Here is a 19,635-nt window from a genome sequence, read left to right on the forward strand (position 1 = left end):
AAGGAATTCCCTGGTGGTCCAGTGGCTAAGACTTCACACTCCCAATGCAGGGAGCCAGGTTCAATCCCTGGCCAGGGAACTAGATCCCATATGCCGAGACTAAGAGTTTGCTTGCTGCAGCTAAGAGGATCCTGCATGCCACAATGAAGATCGAAGATCCTACATGTGGCAACTAAGACCTGGTGCAGCCCAAATAAATAAATATTAAAACATATGAGTATATAAGGGAGTGGCTGGGGCGTAGTATTCTACTTGACAAGGGGTGATGATAATGGTAATAGTGATAATGGTGATGTTTGATGATGCTGATGGTGGTGATGCTGATGGTGTTGGGAGTGGTGATAGGGGTGATGGTGGGGGTGATGGTGGTGCTGATGGTGGTGGTGGTGGTGGCGATGGTGATGGTGGTGATGATGGTGTTGGGAGTGGTGATAGGGGTGATGGTGATGCTGATGGTGGTGCTGATGGTGGTGGTGGTGGTGGCGATGGTGATGGTGGTGATGATGGTGTTGGGAGTGGTGAACGGGGTGATGGTGGGGGTGATGGTGGTGCTGATGGTGGTGGTGGTGGTGGTGGCGATGGTGATGGTGGTGATGATGGTGTTGGGAGTGGTGATAGGGGTGATGGTGGTGCTGATGGTGGTGGTGGTGGTGGTGGCGATGGTGATGGTGGTGATGCTGACGGTGTTGGGAGTGGTGATAGGGGTGATGGTGATGCTGATGGTGCTGATGGTGGTGGTGGTGGTGGTGGCGATGGTGATGGTGGTGATGATGGTGTTGGGAGTGGTGATAGGGGTGATGGTGATGCTGATGGTGCTGATGGTGGTGGTGGTGGTGGTGGCGATGGTGATGGTGGTGATGCTGACGGTGTTGGGAGTGGTGATAGGGGTGATGGTGATGCTGATGGTGCTGATGGTGGTGGTGGTGGTGGTGGCGATGGTGGTGATGCTGATGGTGTTGGGAGTGGTGATAGGGGTGATGGTGATGCTGATGGTGGTGCTGATGGTGGTGGTTGTGGCGATGGTGATGGTGGTGATGATGCTAAGGATGGTGACAGAGATGATGATAGAAAATCATTTCCTGAGGGTGGTCTAGAGTTGTGAGCTCCTGTCACTCAGGTGAGGAAGGTGGTTCCTCTACTCCCAGGAATCTCCATGATTAAAAGAAGGGATGATCACTGCCCAGGAATGAAGTCCATCTGGACTGGTAGGGAGAAGTGGGGGAGAAGGAAGGAGCCTCTGGACACTCAGACTCTGTTGTGCTCCCCTCCCCCCACCCAGGCTGGAGGCCATGGCTCGAATGGCTGCCATGAAGGACCGCCAGCAGAAGGACATCTCTCAGTACAACCTGGAGATCCGAGAGCTGGAGCGTGTCTACGATCATGAAACCAAACTCAAATCCTTCTTGCTCATCAAGCTGAATGATCGTCTTGAATTCGAGGAGCAGTCCAAAAAGGAAGAAGGTATCTCTCTTTCTCCACTGAAATACCTCTTTCTCTCAACTGAAGGTGCCCAAGTCTCCTTGTAGCAAGGTTGCCAAATTTAGCAAAGAAAAATACAAGACACCATTAAATTTAAGTTGCAGATAAACAAAGAATAAAATTTTAGTCCCATGCAATATTTGAAAGATACTTACACTAAAGAATTATTTGTGGTTTATCAACAACTGGGACATATTTATACTTTTAAAAATACACTGTTTGTCTGAAATTCAAATTTAGCTAGATGAGTTGGATTTTATCCACCATCCCTAACTACAGGATATGTCCTCACCTTGTGGCTCTGCTTCCATTATTTAGAGGAGGAACTTGTTTTATTGGAGGTTGCCACAGCCCTATCCATGTTTGGAGATTCTGAAGGAGGACTCACAAGACTCAGCACATCATTGCAAACATGGCTATGATGTAGACACATCAGCAGGGAGAAAAGGTTCACGGGCCAAGGTCCAGAGGAAACCGGGCACAAGCTTCCCGGATCTTCTCCCAGTGGAGTCACACAGGATATGCTTAATTGCTCCAGCCTCTAATTTTGACAACACATGTGAAGAGTCATCTATTTGGGGAGCTCATTAGAGACTCGAAGCCCAAGATTCTTACTGGGGGCTGGTCGTGTAGGCCCTCTCTCCCCAGCACATCCCAAGATTCCAGCCTCCCAGCAGGAAGGCAGGTGTTCGGCCACACTGTCCATACAGTCAGGGCACAGGAGCCACTCTTAACCATTTGCGGACAGTTTTATATCAGTGTAGGGAAATGTTCACCATTTAAGTTCCCAGATGAAGGTGAAGGGCCAGCCTTGCAAACAGACCTTTCTAAGCAGAGCAGTCTCAGGGCTGCTATGTTATCTCTGTCCTGAACAGGTTGAGAGATCTGAGCGCTTCAGAGGGCCCCCTGTGTAGTTGCATTTGATTTTTGGTCTTTTAGCCCTTCTGTCCCTTTCTACCTTCTCATTTGCAACTGTATGGCTAGAAGTGTGTTTCTGGGAAACTCCATCTCTCACTTTTCCCCTCCTTGTCCTGGGAAAGTCTAGCCCCCTCCCTGGGGCACAGTGATAATGTTATGCAGCTCTTTCCTCTGCCAGGCTGTGCTCCGAGCGGCTTCCCTTTCAGACTCAGAGCTGCTGGTTCTTCCTTTTCTAGCTCTCAAGGCAAAGAAGCATGGGAAGAAGAGCAAGGGTGCGAGTTTTGAGAGCTACGAGGTGGCTCACCTCCGGCTGCTGAAACTGACAAAGACTGGGAACCTAAATCAACTCATTGAGGAGTTTCTGGCCAAGGAGGAGAAGAACTTTGCTCGGTTCACATATGTCACAGAGCTCAACAATGACATGGAGATGATGCACAAGAAGATCGAGAGAATCCAGGTCGGGGCACCTCTCCTTTCCCAGGCCAGGGGCCCACCTGCTCCTGCAGTAGCCTTCCCCAAGGCAGGTTCCTCAGAATACTCTTTGAGCTGCTCTGCAGAAAAAAGGACTTCAAGTCAAAAAACGTTTGGGAAATACTATATGCCCCCAGTGTTCTCCCCTCTACATTTTAACCTTCCTGAAACTGGTATTTGTCTTTCAGTTGATACATACACTTAATAGGTTAATGTCCCCTCACCCCTGATAAGTGACATTTAAAATCCATGGTATGTCTTATAATCCAGAGTTCAGTAAACTATACCACAGCCAGATATGGCCTTTGACCTGTTTTTGCACAGCCCATGAGCTGAGAATGATTTTTACATTTTTAAAGGGTTGTCAGGGAAAAAACAATGCAAGACAGACCATATGTGGCTTGCAAAACCCAAAATACTGACTATGTGGCCCTTTGCCTTAAGAGCTGGCTGACCCCTGTCAATAAACAGCTTTGTAGAATTGAGGAGAGATGGTAAATTGATCTTGGAGAGAACTGATGTACGTGAGCATAGTAAAGGCTCTGATCAGTCCTGCAGTAAAGAAACTATTTACCTTTGTTGAACCTGTAATTTCCCAAACTTGACTCCCTGAGCTGCTGACTCCCCAGAACACACATAAACAGCCTTTGGAACTCTCTGCACACAGAGAGTCTAAACTTAGCATGACACTCCAGTCCTTTCTGAATTTGGCTTCAACCTGCCCCTGCAGGCTCAGCTCTCATCGCGACCCTCAAGGCACTCCCATCAGCTGCCAGTCTCAGCTGCCCCCTGTGTTTCCCTTCTCTGAAACTTTCCTCATGCTGTTCCCCACCCCTCCCACTTTTCTTCTGATGCAGTACCACTCATTAGTCCCGACAAATGTCCCCTCCTCTGAGAACTCATCACTCTCCCCTCTGAGGCCCTGTGCTGGGTGGGAACCTAGGGGAGCCCTTCCTTTTGCAGTGTCACCATTTCCTGAATGTGGGGCCACACACAAGTAGACAGTAGCTAGAAGACAGGGGAAAACATTTTAATTTTTTCAAAATGAGTGATTAATTTAGTTTTAATGAGGATTAGAAAGAACAGCTTGCAGAGCATTGTGATTCTATAGAGAGGATTCCTTAGGGTGGTAAGTAGTAGTAATGTCTGTGCATGCTCGGTTGCTCAGTCATGTCCAACTGTTTGCGACCCCGTGGATTGTAGCATGCCAGGCTCCTCTGTCCGTGGGATTCTTCAGGCAAGGGGATCTTCCTGATCCAGGGATCGAACCTGCCCCTCTTGAGTCTCCTGCATTGGCAGGTGGATTCTTTACCACTGCACCACCTGGGTAGCCCAGGTAGTAATAATAACAGTAAACAAATAGTGATAAACAAACTACACAAAATTTGGTCAATTTAAAGAAAGCTTCTAATAGTAATAACGATAGATAATAATAGTACAGCTGACACGTGGAAACGGAGGTGGGCTGTCACAGGAAACAGATGGCATGCCCAAAATGGGTAAAGAGAGGTGAGCTTTTAAAAAAGAGACTATTTACAAAGGTCTAAAGAAATTAAGGAGGGAATGTGCAGAATCGCATAGCTGAGCTCAGAATGGGTGAAGGTGAGTGAGCAGTTTCTGGAACCAGGAGGCAGGTATGTGGAGAAGGCTGTCTGTGTTTCTTTCCTGGTGGCCGGTGGCCAAACGAATGACTTGTCAGGAGGGTGGGCAAGTACCCCCAATCTCACTCTCCTAAGCTGGGGTCCCCCTTTGGCTGGGTGGCCCAGAGAGCTAAGGGGAGAGGAGGCCCGTCTTTCAGAGGACAGGCGCCCTCATGGGTGCCCTGTCCATTCCCAAAGCCCAGGACTGCCCTGCACACAGTGGGAGGCAACAGCAACTGACCTTGACCTTCCCAGTCACCTTGAGGGCACTCTCCTTTCTTCTTCAGCCACACAGCCTGTCTCTGTTGTGAGGACAAGTGTGTCTGAGGAAAGATGGCCAAACTCCCGCCTTCTCTGGGCCTCAGTTTCCCCACCTGTAGAATGACATATTCGGACCGGAGTAGTAGCTGCCAAGCTTTCGTTAAAAGCTACCGAAGTTTTTCTTTAAACTAGGGTATGGGGAAACATGAATATATAAAACAGATGACATGGAGTGGTTCTGGATGAAGGGGGTGGAGGTGAGATGGGTTACTGGAGGGGGTGTTTGAGATCTTATCTCTGCCCTCTTGTGGCACCTCTGCCCAAAGTAGGGTTCAGATTTAAGTCAAAAACATTTAGGATTCTAACATCTGACTTCACTCTTACCTAGAGGGCTGGGGTCAGAGGTCATAAACTGATGAATGCAGCCTTCATTGTTCTGTTGCTTGGCCTCCTTCATACCCAAATTTTAAAATTAGTGAGTTGCCAACATTTAAAAGTCAGGATATTCCACATGAAAATGTGGATTTCTGGTTTCTCTAGGAAAATCAGATCTGACAACTCCAGCCCACATTCTCACAGGAAGCTGAGTGCACTGCCCCTATAAACTGGTCAGACCATACTCTTCGTCCTTTGCTGAGAGGAGCTGGGGTCTCATTTGCTCTGAAGAGACCAGACCAGCCTCAAGCAAGAGGAGCCCAGGTGGCCTCTGAGTGTGCCACCTCCCGATTGGGCGCTTCGCCACTTCCCTCTGGTGGCCATCTCCAGTATCGCAGGGAAGGTTTTTGAAGGACACTGGTAATGTGGCAGCGAACAAAACGGTTTGCTGTTTTATAAACTTTTGTTCTCCAACAGTTTTGCCCAATATCATCTATGATTCTCTCCCCTGGTATTTTAAGTAAATTTACATAATTGTAAAAAACTTTTTATTCCTATGTTCTTTATAGTGGCTTCTGGAGCCCCTAGATGCTCTGTAGTAATAATATCACAAGATGCTTCTTAAAAAAGAAGATTCCTCAGGCCCTGTCTCATACCTACAAACCTAGATTCTCTGAAAATAACACTGGAATATGCATTTAAATTGTATTTTAATTTGAGACCCTTTCCCCCCATGATATAAATGTACCATTATTTACTTAACCAATCAACAACCAGTAGACATTCAGGTTGTTCCTAATGGAGATAATGAATAATAACTCAAGGGATAGCCTTGAGTGGCCACCTTTGCCCACGTGTCCTACTATTTTCTTGGGACAGATTCCTGGAAATGGTATTGCCCCATCAAAAAGTGCATGCCTTTTACATTTGGATACACTGTTCTAGCCCTGGAGTTCTCAGATCTGGCCCCTGGGCCACCACTGTGGCAGCATCTCCTGGGAACCTGCGAGAAATGTGCGTTCTAGGGCCTCACCCAGGCTTCCCAGGTAGCTCAGCTGGTAAAGAATCCACCTGCATTGCAGGAGATCTCAGTTCCATTCCTGGGTCAGGAAGTTCCCCTGAAGAAGAGATAAGCTCCATATTCTTGGGCTTCCCTGGTGGCTCAGACAGTAGGTGGCTCAGACCCAGGAACTTCCTGGGTCAGGAAGTTCCCCTGAAGAAGGGATAAGCTCCATATTCTTGGGCTTCCCTGGTGGCTCAGACAGTAAAGAATCCACCTACAATGCGGGAGACCTGGGTTCAATCCCTGGGTTGGGAAGATCTGCTGTAAGAGGGGATGGCAACCCACTCCAGTATTCTTGCTTGGAGGATCCCCATGGATGGAGGAGCCTGGCAGGCTATAGTCCATGGGGTTGCAAAGAATCAGACATGATTGAGCGACTAGGCATAGCACAGCACAGGGCCTCACCCAGACATACTTAATCAGAAGCTCTGGTGTGGAGCCCAGATATCTGTTTTCACAAACTCCTAGGTGATTCTGATTCACGGTAGAGTTGTAGAACCCCTGCTCTGGAGCTGTCTGTCCATTACCGTAGCCACCAACATGGGAGATTTTAGTTTAAATCAATTTAAATTAAATCTAAAAATAAGTTCCTCATTGGTCCTAGCCACATTGTAAGAGCTCTGTGCCTGTGCGTGGCTAATGGCTGTGGTACTGGACAGTGCAGATAGAACATTGCCACCATTGCAGCAAATCCTATTGATTATAGGCAATTCTCCAGAAAGGATGAAGCACCCACCCACTCATGCCCTCATCCTCCTTTTTATTTAAAAAGCATCAGAAAACTTCCATGGACCTTAGAGGGGTCCAGGGGTTCTGGGGTTTCTTGAAATGGATAATTTAAATCCTCACTGCTGCTGCTGCTGCTGCTAAGTTGCTTCAGTCGTGTCCGACTCCGTGCGACCCCATAGACGGCGGCCCACCAGGCTCCCCTGTCCCTGGGATTCTCCAGGCAAGAACACTGGAGTGGGTTGCCATTTCCTTCTCCAATGCATGAACGTGAAAAGTGAAAGTGAAGTCGCTCAGTCGTGTCCGACTCTTAGCGACCCCATGGACTGCAGCCTTCCAGGCTCCTCCATCCATGGGATCCTCCAGGCAAGAGTACTGGAGTGGGGTGCCATTGCCTTCTCCGAAATCCTCACTAGGGAGGGGATATATATGTACTTATAGGTGATTCACATTGTGTACAGCAGAAACAAACAGCATTGTAAAGCAATTATCCTCCAATTAAAAATAAATTAAAATATATTCTAGATATTAAAAAATTTTTTTTAATATATTCTAGATATTAAAAAAAAATGAAATAAGTCCTCATTAACTCTTCAAGGCTCGTTTTGAGGTGTGCTAGGAAGGGGGACACCACTTTCCTTATGGTCTGGTTCTCTCCTGAGCAGAATGAGATGTTGCGCTTGCGGTCCCAGCAGAAATCATCCCATGACGACAGCTACTCCAAGCTGAGAGAGCTGGAGGTAAGAGCAGCCTGGGAGGGAGGGCTTGGGAGTCCCTGCTGTCTGTCTGATGGCCTGTCAGTTGATTCTCAGTAGCGGTAAGATGTCTGTCCTGTGACTACTGGCCTGAGTCATGTCTTGACATGTTCTGACCCCTTGTCACAGGCAGCCTCTGCTACAGATGTTGCTGCAAACTTTTGCTCCTAAAAAAGACAAAGGCTTGCTTTTTCCATTTGAAAGACTCTCCCACGTCAGGAAGCCTATCCCAGGCCCTTGTGCCGGTAATTTCATCCCTGAGTTCCAAACAGACCTCTGCCTCTGTCTTTACTTCTCTCTCTCCCTTGTCCTAGCTGTGGCCTGTTCTCAATCAATAATAGTAATTATGAGCATTTCCTGAGCAAGTACTATGCGCAAGACACTGGGCTAAGGGCTTGGCTTGCACTATCTCATTTAATCCTCACAACAACACTATGAAGTAGGTGATATGATCTATTTTACAGATGATGAAACTGAGGTTCAGAGAAGCAATCCTCATCATCATGGAGTTGCAATACTGTATGAGCTTTGCATTGCATTCAGCTAATAATAGGGACCCAAAATAACTGTGGTCTGTGCAACGGAAGTTTATTTACTTTGTTAAAATGTAAATCTGGAGATTAGCACTTTAGGGCTGGTCATGATGTTATCAGTAAATCAGGCTTCTCCTTCCAGTTTTGCCATCTTTAGTGTGTGGCTTACATTCCCAACGATGCCTCATGGTTGTATTATGGTCCAGCCATCACATATACATTCCAAGCAGAAAGAAAGTAGGGAAGGAAAAAAAGGCCTTGCTAATTGATTTAGTCAGCTTAAAAATTCTTTCCTTGAATTTTCAGTCAATAGCATCTGTATCTGTGTCTTACTGGCCATTCCTATTTCAAAGGATGGTTGGAAATACAACTTTTAGTTGGCACATTGCTACACTGAAATGATAACCATTTTGTTATTAAGGTATAAGGGGAGAATGGATAGCAAGTGTCTGAGAAAGATATGAACCACAGAGTTTGATTGCAAAGCCCTGTTCTAATCCAGTAGTTCCTGTCGCTACTACGCTCATGGGTCATTTCCCTTCCTTTTTCTGTAGCTGATTTCTGTTCTTGGCATTGGAGGTGGTAGACAGGGATGGCCATGCCATTCTCTAATGCACCACTGGAGGGCAGCAAAGCACCTCTCAGGCTCAGCAACTTCTCCCAGGATTCGGGAATGGGGAAAGTAGACTTGCAGGCAGGGCCCAAGTTCAAGGAGACCCCCCTCAAGTTGGACACATGCTTGGCATCCCACATCCTTGACTCTTGGCCACTCAGTGTCCACATGCTTCCTTGGGGTTGGGACTGTTGCTGCTCTGCATCTTGGGGTTTTGAAGGCCTAATGGGGGGTAACAGCTTGGAGAGGCTGACCAGACAACCCCAAGCATCGCCCAACCTCTGTCTGAAGTCCTCCAGTAACTCTTTGTTCATTGGGCTTTCCTGGAGCCTCTTTTCAAATGCAAATACTCTTAGCAAGAGAATTTGTCTTAATAGCAATGGGCTCACCTAGAACCCACTTTTCTTACCCCCTACTAAAGATCACGCCCATCTCCTTTACTCTTGGAACCTTTCTACTTATCTTCCATTTGTTGTCTCCTCTGAGACAAGTGGTGGAATCAGTCCTTTCACAGGAGGTTTAGCATAGAAATTAAGCAACCAGGTCCTGGGAACAAAGGCTTGGGTATGATTCCCAGAAGAGTTACTTCCTGACGTTAGTACTTTGAGAAAGTTGACTTAACCTCTCTGAACCTCAGTTTTCTCACCTGTGAAATGGGAATAATACTTGTACTCACTTTGTACGGATGTGAAGATTGAATAAAATCCTGCAAGTACATGCTTGGCATACTGCAGGGCAGAGAACTATAAACATAACTATCATTATTGTTGTTTATCCTGTAAGTCAATAAAGCCTCAAGTCACCATCATCTTGTTACTAAATAATTGCTTAAATAAAGAGCCCAAGGTCAGGTTCTTAGACAACTCAACACAGATGAGGTAAGCACAAGTTCACTTTTCTTCTCTGACTTCAGTATTCCTCATCTGGAAACTGGGGCAATTGTGAGGATTAGTTAAGGTGTGTGTAAAGTGCTTGGAACATTTTAGGTGCTGGACACGTGTTATCAGGCCTTCCAGGTGACACAGTGGTTAAGAATCTGCCTGCCAATGCAGGACTCACCAGAGACGAGGGTTCGATGCCTGGGTCGGGAAGATACCCTGGAGGAGGAAATGGCAGTCTACTCCAGTATTCTTCCCTGGAAAATTCCATAGACAGAGGAGCCTGGTGGGCTACAGTCTAGGGGGTCATAGAGAGTTGGGCATGACTGAGCATGCACACACATACATGTGTTATCAACATCACATCAGGCTGTTAAAAAGCGTTTTTAACCATGTGATCTTTTACTGCACCTTTAGAATGAGAGGAGGGGCTCCGGCTGACATATGAGGAAATTCAGCCCTGGGAACTGAATATTCCAGTGGCTGGGACAGAGGAAGCTGCCCGGTGTGGTGGTTGAGGGACAGTTCAAATCACGGCTTCCCTCTCCCTTGCCTCAGAACCTCAGTTCCCTCACCTGGAAATGGGAGTGAGGGTAGGGCCCTCTGGGATCCTTGTTTGGAATGGTCCCTATGGAGCTAGTAGGGACAAGGCTGATCCTTCCAGGGCCCAGTTCACCTTTGCAAGCTGAGAACCAGGGAGAGAGGTGGGAAGCCATCAAAGCACTTACCCTAGAGCAGCGATTCTCAGTCTGGGCTGCAAGTCACAATCACCTTGGAGGCTTTAAAGTTCCCAATGCCGAGGCTGCACGCCAGACCAGGATGTCTGAATGTCTGAGGCTGGGGTCTGGGCAGCCAATGTTTTAATGCTCCCAGGTGATACCAGTGTGAAACTAAAATTGTGATCCAGTGGACTCACAGAGGTTCTCAAACTTTACCATGTGTCAGGACCATCTGGAGGTTCATTAAACACAGATTGCTGAGCCTACACCTAGAGCCTCTGATTCAGTTGGTCTGGACTGGAGCCCGGGAACCTGCATTTCTGACAAGTTCCCTGGTGGAGCTGCTGCTGCTTGTCCTGGGACGCCACTTTGAGAACCACTGGTCTCTAGTAATGTGACTGAAACTGAATGGTGAAATCGGTTTGTTGGATTGCCACCAGCGTTTAAAGATAACAAGACGGAATAGAACAGAACAGAATGGAAAATATTAGAACACACAATAAGAACACTGATTTGTGAAACTTTAATTTCATTTGATTAGATAAATGTCTATAAATACACACATGTAAGGAAATGGCAACCCACTCCAGTGTTCTTGCCTGGAGAATCCCAGGGACAGGAGCCTGGTGGGCTGCCGTCTATGGGGTCGCACAGAGTCGGATACGACTAATGTGACTTAGCAGCAGCAACACACATGTAAAATTGGAGGCGAAAGGAGAAGGCGGCAGAGGATGAGACAGTTGGATGGCATCACCGACTCAATGCACATGAACTTGGGCAAACTCTGGGAGACAGTGGAGGACAGGGAAGCCTGGCATGTTCCAGTCCATGGGCTCACAAAGAGTTGGACACAACTTAGCGACTGAACAACAGTGTGTGAATGTATTGGACTGCAGTGTAAATACATTTCTTCCCGTGGGCCTTAATTTTTAAAAAATGAGTCAACAGCTTTTAAAAAATGCTGCAATCCAGTAGACATGCAGACACACATACACATATGTAAGTGAAACAAATCTTTACATTAAATAATATCTATCCTCACTACTTCCAGTGCATACTAGCATTTTCTCCTCTCTTTATTTTCTGATCTATTTTATTTCACTTAAAAAATGTGGATTGAGGCCCATTAAATTGTTCTTGCAACCCCTTATGTGAAAAGTGTTAGTCGCTCAATTCAGTTCAGTTCAGTCTCTCAGTTGTGTCTGACTCTTTGCGACCCCAGGGACTGTAGCCTGCCAGGCTCCTCTGTCCATGAAATTTTCCATGTAAGAATACTGGAGTGGGTTGCCATTCCCTTCTCCAGGGGATCTTCCCGACTCGGGGGTCGAACCTGGGTCTCTTGCACTGCAAGTGGATTCTTTACCATCCGAGCCACCAGGGAAGCTCCCTTGCATCCCCTTGCTGTGCTTAGTCGCTCAGTCGTGTCTGATTCTTTGAGACTCCATGGACTGTAGCCAGCCAGGCTCCTCTGTCCATGGGGATTCTCCAGACAAGAATACTGGAGTGGGTTGCCATTTCCTTCTCCAGGGGATCTTCCCAACCCAGGGGTCGAACTTGGGTCTCCTGTGCTGCAGGTGGATTCTTTACTGTCTGAGCCACCAGGGAAGCCCCTTAGAGGTTTGCAAACCTGCAGTTTGGAGACCCTGGTTTCAGACTCTCACATGTGAGGGCTGAGCCCAGCCAGAGTGGCCACCTGGCTGACCTGGATGGGAACTGGGGGTCTGCCATAGGAGAAACTAAAGAAGACCACGGAGGAGGCAGACATGTACGAGAACAACTACAGGGAAATCACCAAGACCTTGGAGTATCTCAAGAACTCAGTGGAGAATCTGTTTAAGAAGATAAATTGTGATGCCACCAAGATCCTGGTGCAGTTAGGGGAGACGGGGAAAGTCACGGATATCAACCTCCCGCAGTACTTTGGTGAGTCAAGCCCACTAGACTCTTAGCAACCATTTCCAGAGACTTCTATGAGCAGGCACAAGGACTTGTTCTTTTGGAGGTAGTGAGCCTGGTGGTGAAGCCTGGCACTAAAGCCTTGGTGCTAAAGCCAACCTGCTTGAGTTCAAATTGTGGTTGTACTCTTACTAGCTGTATGACTTTCGGCAACTGTTTTTTTTTTTTTAAAACCTGGATTTTTGAGTCTGTGTGTGTGTTTCATGTTTCTTTATTGGCTGCATCGGGTCTTAGTTGTAGCATTTAGTTGCCCCTTGGCATGTGGGATCCTGGTTCCCTGAACAGGCATCAAACCTGCGTCCCCTGTATTGGAAAGCAGATGCTTAACCACTGGACCATCAGGGAATTTTCTGGGCAATCTTCTGAACCTCTCTGTGCCTCAGTGTTTTCATCTAAAAAATGTTGGGAAGGTTAAATAAATAAGTAGTTCTTAGAGAAATAGTTACATGATCATGTGAATAGATACAGAAGTAAGTATTTGACAAAATTCAATATCCATTCATAATAAGAAAACTCGCAACAAACTAGAACCAGAAGGGAAGTTCCCTACCTGATAAAAGGCATCTCCAGAAACACCTGCAGCTAACCTCATAGTTAGTGGTGAAAAAAAAAACTGAATATTTTTCTTCTAAGATCAGCAACAAGGCAAGGATGTCTGCTCTCACAACTCCTATTCAATATTATGTTGGTGGTCCTCGATAATGCAGTAAGGCAATAAAAGGAAATGAAAAGCATTCAGATTGGGAAAAAAGAAATAAAGTGCTCAGAGCAGTGCCTGGCATGTAGCAAATGCCTATTAACTGTAATACACATTTCTAGGCCTTGAGCTCAGGAGAGAGAGGGAGATGCACCCACAGAGATCATGCCAGTTTAGAATGAATGACTTCCACCACTCTTAGAATAGAATTGAAGGTTCTTAATACCATCTGTGTTTGGGAGGTTCCCAAGACACCTCCCTCCCGTCAGTTTCAGGGATTCACTAGGAGGGCTCCTGGATTCAGCATATAGTCATATTTTCATGGCTATGATTTATTACAGCCACAAGGTACAATGCAAAATCAGTAAAGGAAAAAGGAGCTTGGGGGAAAGCATGGAGGAAATCAAGAGCAAGCTTCCAAGGGTCGTCTCCCAGGATGTGCTTAATCCCCCCAGCCATGAGTTGTGACAACACACGTGAAATGGGTCAACCAGGGAAGCTCACTGGCTACTCATTGCTTAGGGGGGGCTGATCATACAGGCACCTCCAGCCTGGCACATACCCCAGTTCCAGACCCCAGAAAGAACAGCAAGTATTTATAGCATAAGCTACATTTTTTAATAGACAGATTAAGCATGCTGGCATCACTGACCCAGTGGACATGAGTTTGAGCAGACTCTGGGAGATAGTGAAGGACAGGGAAGCCTGTTGTGATTCAGTCCACGGGATCGCAAAGAGTCCGACACGACTGAGCGACTGAACAACAACAAAGGCATGGTGAGCCTCTCTTAACAGTTAATGGTGGTGGGGACCTTCCTGAAATCCAAGTTCCCTGATACTGTCCAAGGACCAAACTGCTAAGCAACCTTTTCGAAGGAGAGCAGTCAGACTTTGCTGTATTAACTCTTTCTTACCCACGGCCTATCAACTTCTTTATAGCCTGGCCCCTGCTTACATTTTTTAAAAAATTATTTACTTATGGATTTTTGGTTGCCCTGGGTCTTCACTGCTGTGTGCAGGCTTCTTGTGGTGAGCAGGGAGCTCTTCGTAGTTGCAGTGCACGGGCTTCTCATTGCAGTGGCTCCTCTTACTGTGGGGCCCAGGCTCTAGGGTGTTCAGACCCAGTAGTTGTGGTGTACACGCTGAGTTGCCCCAGGCATGTGGCATCTTCCTGGACCAGGGATCGTATTGGTGTCCGCTGCATTGGCAGGTGGGTTCTTAACCAGTGGACTGCCAGGGAAGTCCCCTTGCTTACACTTTTCATCATCTTTTGTCCTGCTCTTCCTCTTTGCTCACCTCCTGTGGCCACACTGTTCTCCTCTCTGTATTTCCCAATCTCTCCCCCAACTAATTCTACCTCAGGGCCTTTGCATGGGCTGTTCCTAGGATACTCATCCCACACCCAGTTCCTCATTCTCAGATCTCAGGTTAAATGTCCTCTCTCCAGCAAGGCCCCTCTCCGCTGCTCCATCTGAGGCTGGTCCTGCTGTACCCAGTATTATTCACTCTCATCAGTTACATTCAGTCACTCAGTTGTGTCTGACTCTTTGCGACCCCATGGACTGCAGCACGCCAGGCCTCCCTGTCCATTGCCAACTCGCGGAGTTTACCCAAACTCATGTCCATTGAGTCAGTGATGCCATCCAACAATCTCATCCTCTGTCAGCCCTTCTCCTCCTGCCTTCAGTCTTTTCCAGTATCAGGGCCTTTTCACATGAGTCACCTTTTCCCATCAGGTGGCCAAAGTATTGGAGTTTCAGCTTCAGCATCAGTCCTTCTAATGAATATTCAGTACTGATTTTCTTTAGGATGGACTGGTTGGATCTCCTTGCTGTCCAAGGGACTCTCAAGAGTCTCCTCCAACACTACAGTTCAAAAGCATCAATTCTTCAGTGCTCAGTGTTCTTTATAGTCCAACTCTCACATCCATACATGACCACTGGAAAAACCATAGCTCTGACTGGACGGACCTTTGTTGGCAAAATAAAGTCTCTGCTTTTTAATATGCTATCTAGGTTAGTCATAGCTTTTCTTCCAAGGAGCAAGCGTCTTTTAATTTTGTGGTTACAGTCACCATCTGCAGTGATTTTGGAACCCCAAAAATAAAGTCTCTCACTGTTTCCATTGTTTCCCCATCTATTTGCCATGAAGTGATGGGACCAGATGCCATGATCTTAGTTTTCTGAATGTTGAGTTTTAAGCCAACTTTTTCACTCTCCTCTTTCACTTTCATCAAGAGGCTCTTTAGTTCTTCGCTTTCTACCATAAGGGTGGTGTCACCTGCATATCTGAGGTTACTGATATTTCTCCTGGCAATTTTGATTTCAGCTTGTGCTTCATCCAGCCCAGTGTTTCTCATGATGTACTCTGCATATAAGTTAAATAAGCAGGGTGACAATATACAGCCTTGATGTACTCCTTTCCCTATTTGGAACCAGTCTGTTGTTCCATGTCCAGTTCTAACTGTTGCTTCCTGACCTGCATACAGATTTCTCATGAGTCAGGTCAGGTGGTCTTGTACTCACTCTCATAGCAGTTCTATTATTTAATCCTTGCCTAGTTTGTCTCTCTATACAGGTAATTCTCATTGTGTGAATTGAGGAGGTTCTTGAGAACCAATAGCAAGTTTCAGATGTGAATCTTTTTGGTCCCTGATTTTCAGAGAGAAGAGAAATGGTATGTGTTATATGAAATTTCAAAAAAAAACAACACAAAAAAACTTAAACCCAATAGTTACTGAATTCAGATGACAAGCATCTGGATAGTGAGGAGTGTGTGTGTTTATTTGCTGACTTGCCCTTCTCTCCTTCTTCCCATTCACACTAAAGCTCATGAGCTTCATCAGGGTTTGCATCTCTGTTATTGTTTATGGTCATTGTTTTCCCTCCATGCATCGTGGCGTCTCAGGCACCATGCCTGGTCTGATAAGCATCCAATAATCATTTGTGCAATGAATGAATGAATGAATTATTCTGATGACTCCATGGGGCTGTGAAACACAGTGGGAAGGACAGGTCCCCCAAACTCAGAGCACTGAGGAAAAGATCAGTAATTTAAGGCAGAGTTTGCCCACGGCTCCCAATTTTTAGTGTTAAAAAAATGTTCCTCAACCTTCTTTTTATTATTGTCCCCTATGGAGCCTTTTCAGACATACTTTTCCTAACTGCTCTTCTTTATGGAATTTTCATACAGTTGATATACCATATAACTGTTCATGTTTTTTATGTATATCATGCCTTATACATCAAAGAGTCAGATTGGTTTTGCCTCTTAAAAACCAAATTGTGCTCTCTAGGGAATGAATGATGTAACCCAAGAGAAAGCCCTTGTCCTTATAGGCATTCATGACCTGCCCCCTTCCTGTTACTTCCCTTCCTCTCCAGCAGGGAGCGCTACCTCTAGTTACCCTAGGGCCCAGGTCTCTTTGGCAAACTTCTTGGTTACGCCTTTTTTCCAGCCATCATTGAGAAGAAGACCAATGACTTGCTGGTGTTAGAATCCTACAAGCGGCTTATGGAAATGGAAGTGGCAGAGGCGGAGGTCCAGCCATCCTTCCTCAACCCTTTCTGGGGTGGCTCCGCCCTCCTCAAGCCTGCAGAACCCATCAAGGTCATCCCTCCAGTGTTCGGGGCTGACTCCCTTAGTGACAAGTTGGATGAAGGTGAGTTCTCTTCTTACCTGGAGTTTTCTTTCTACAGCGTGATGACAAAGCCACAGATTTTGAAGTTTAGTTATCTCGGATACTTTAAAAAATTACAACTACTCTGTGACCATTTCATGAACCTTAAAGTAGCCAAAATTTCCAAGTTGGCAAGTTATGAGCAGACGAGATTCCCTGATGCCGTCTCCTACCCTCACCGTATGCTCTTGAGTCTCGCTCCACCTGTGACCTCCTTTCCCCAACCCCATCTGTGTCCCCCCACCCCATGATTGAAGCAGCTGAGGCTTGGTTCACACCAGAGATAAACTGTGGCCCTGCGGGCGCAGGCACGTGAATCTTCTTTGCTTTTGGAGGCAGAAGCTGGTGGTACTGTGGTTTGCGAGGGTTGAGGGAACTAGCCCTTCTCTCTGGAGGTGGGGGTAAATTCTGGCCCCACGTAGTGTTTGGTGGGCAGTTTGGCAACATGTTTGGGAAGGTTGAGGAGTGGTTATGTTCCTGAGCCAGGTTGCATTTTTGCTATGCTCAGCAAGCCAGGCCAAGACACGGAGAGTCATCAGAGAGGGTGCTTCATTCTCAAGTCCGCAAAGCCAAGGAGAGGAGATGGGGAGACAAATCTCCAAGATCCGCCTCCCAGAAAGCAAGGGGCTCTGGTTATGGGATAAAGAATAAAGATGCCTGGTGATCTGAGGCATGGAACATGTAGGGAAAGGCGATTGGAAAGTGGTGCCCTAATCCTGGTTCTGTAGAGGTATAACTAAGTATGGGCCTCTGTGTGTTCAAGATGTCATCCAGCGACACTCGCGTGTGCTCAGTGGAAGGATTGTGGCTCTATCCAGGGTTAACCTGCTCAGCTGGAACCAGACACAGCTGAACCCAAGCTCCTAGAAAACAACTCAGGCAGACACATTGTTTAGGCTACAGGTTGCCTGGAGGACAAGCGAGATGTTTGTACCAATAAGAAAATGACCTTGATTAGTGAAGGCAGGTTACAGGTGAAATGGGCTTATCTAATAATTACCCTGGATTTCAGACACATGCGTAGAGTCTGTAATCTTGATTGTGGGGATTGGTCCTTCAGAGAAAAACTTACTCAAGGGTCGAAGGTGGAAGTAGGAGGGCAGCCGAACTGGAAATGACTGAAACGCTCGCCCGTTAGAGATTGGTTAAATAAGTTACAGTTCATCCATGCATGTGATGGAATACTCTGCAGCCACTAAAAAGAATGCTGTGGGCTGACATGAACTGACATGTGTGTACATGGCATCTAGTGTCCAGGGATGCTGCGTAAAACCTACAGTGCACAAGACAGCCTTTCACAACCTGGTACATAAGAGAGAGAGGAGGGGAGAGAGAAAAGGAAGGAGGCGGAGGAGGAAGGGAAGGAAAGTGTCTTGATTATACATATAAAAATGAAGAGGATGTATATGCTGACTTACAGTGGGTATTTCTGGGTGGTGGGTTGCAGAGAACTTTGTATTTCTGAGTTAATTCTGTCATTGCTTAGAATTTTCTTTTACAGTGACCTTGTGTGATTTCAGTAACCAGAGGGGAAAAAATTGGTTTTTAAAAAAGTTTCCCCTCCTCTGTGAGCAGCATTTCAAGTGTGCAGGTGTGCCAAGAATGGAGGGAGGGAATTGCCAATATGTGCATATGCAGAGATGCACAGGTGTACACACATCTGTTTGACTTATTCAAGGCAACTGAAAGTTAGCAGGAGTGAAAACCAGGGCTGGTGTCAGCCACCTTAGCACAGCTTCCCTTGACCCTTTGAGTTCTTAAATGAGGAGGGTGTCAGAGAACAGCCATTGATAACACTGTCCTCACAAGGTCAGGAATATACAGATGATATCTTCATTTCTGTTCAAGGGAATATTGATAAGGGTTTTCTTAGCCCACTCGCTTCTATGGCTTGCATGTATAAATTAGAAGAGGGAAGCCCCTCTAGGCAGATTAATTAGGAAAAGCCACCCCTGCTGGATAGACGTGGCTTGGCAATCACATGTGTGTGTGTGGAGGGGGGGCGGCGGGGGCGTGGGTTTCAGTCCTGCAGAAACAGGTGTCTTTGTGCAGTCTACATCCTGAGCAACTGCACGTGGTTGCCCTATCTCCTTGATATTAAATCCAACTCACCTTCACATCCTCGTCTGGGAGGAAAAAGACAGTTATTGTCTGGCCATCCCTGAGCAGCACATCCCTGCCTGTCCTCCCTCTCCCTGAACTTGGAGAATGTTCACACTCCCACCCCCCAGTGCTGTGGAGCATCACCAAACCAGGCTTGGAGTTCCTTGAACAGGGCAAAGGGGCGCTAGCCCTGGGAAGGAAGCCCACCCTCCTGCTGTGCTGCATTTGATTTTTGAACTCCTCACACGGGTCCCGTCTTTGGTGCAGTGGAGCAGCCCCTGGACCACAGCAGCCTTCGGCAAATGGTGCTCAGCCAATACGCCGCAAGAGAGTCTCGAAACAGGGACAGCATGCCTGAAAAAGGGGACGAGCTGAAGTCCAAGAAGAAGGTAACAGTCTGAGGCAGCTCTGGCCATTTGTACATAACTAGAGAGAGTAAATGTTTTGTTCTGTAACCCCAGTGCCTCTTCACACTCATTACTAAGAGACTGGGGCGCTAGCACCTCCCCAGGATGGTGTAGAGGAGCAGGAGGGTGGAGATGCAAAGCTGGCACAGGTGGCAAGAGTGGTGTGAGGTCACCGTGGCCCTTGAGAACCCTTGAGATGGTAACCCCCCATCACGGCTCACCAGGTGAAGTGTAGGGGCCACATGGGAGCCAAAATACTGATTTCACGTCCTAGAACCACATAGGGTGCAGCAGACTCACAGGTGGGAACCGGGAGCCGTGGAGGCCCTGTGTCTGTATCTGTGTGTGTGAGGGGCACATGG

At 46.9% G+C, this 19,635-nt stretch overlaps 1 protein-coding gene across 1 annotated transcript in view; it reads left to right on the top strand.

Annotated features, from left to right (window-relative positions):
* CCDC63 (coiled-coil domain containing 63) overlaps positions 1-19,267 on the top strand; it is a 38,209-nt gene extending 18,942 nt beyond the window's left edge. Inside the window, exons 7-12 of the mRNA XM_055550119.1 lie at positions 1,280-1,461; positions 2,634-2,854; positions 7,599-7,673; positions 12,162-12,354; positions 16,542-16,745; positions 19,134-19,267. Coding sequence (XP_055406094.1) covers positions 1,280-1,461; positions 2,634-2,854; positions 7,599-7,673; positions 12,162-12,354; positions 16,542-16,745; positions 19,134-19,267 — 1,009 coding nt within the window. The remainder of the gene's footprint in view (positions 1-1,279; positions 1,462-2,633; positions 2,855-7,598; positions 7,674-12,161; positions 12,355-16,541; positions 16,746-19,133) is intronic.
* The last annotated feature ends 368 nt before the right edge of the window (positions 19,268-19,635 follow it).

The sequence above is a fragment of the Bubalus kerabau genome, chromosome 16, assembly GCF_029407905.1.
Source record: "Bubalus kerabau isolate K-KA32 ecotype Philippines breed swamp buffalo chromosome 16, PCC_UOA_SB_1v2, whole genome shotgun sequence".
Lineage (NCBI taxonomy): Eukaryota > Metazoa > Chordata > Mammalia > Artiodactyla > Bovidae > Bubalus > Bubalus kerabau.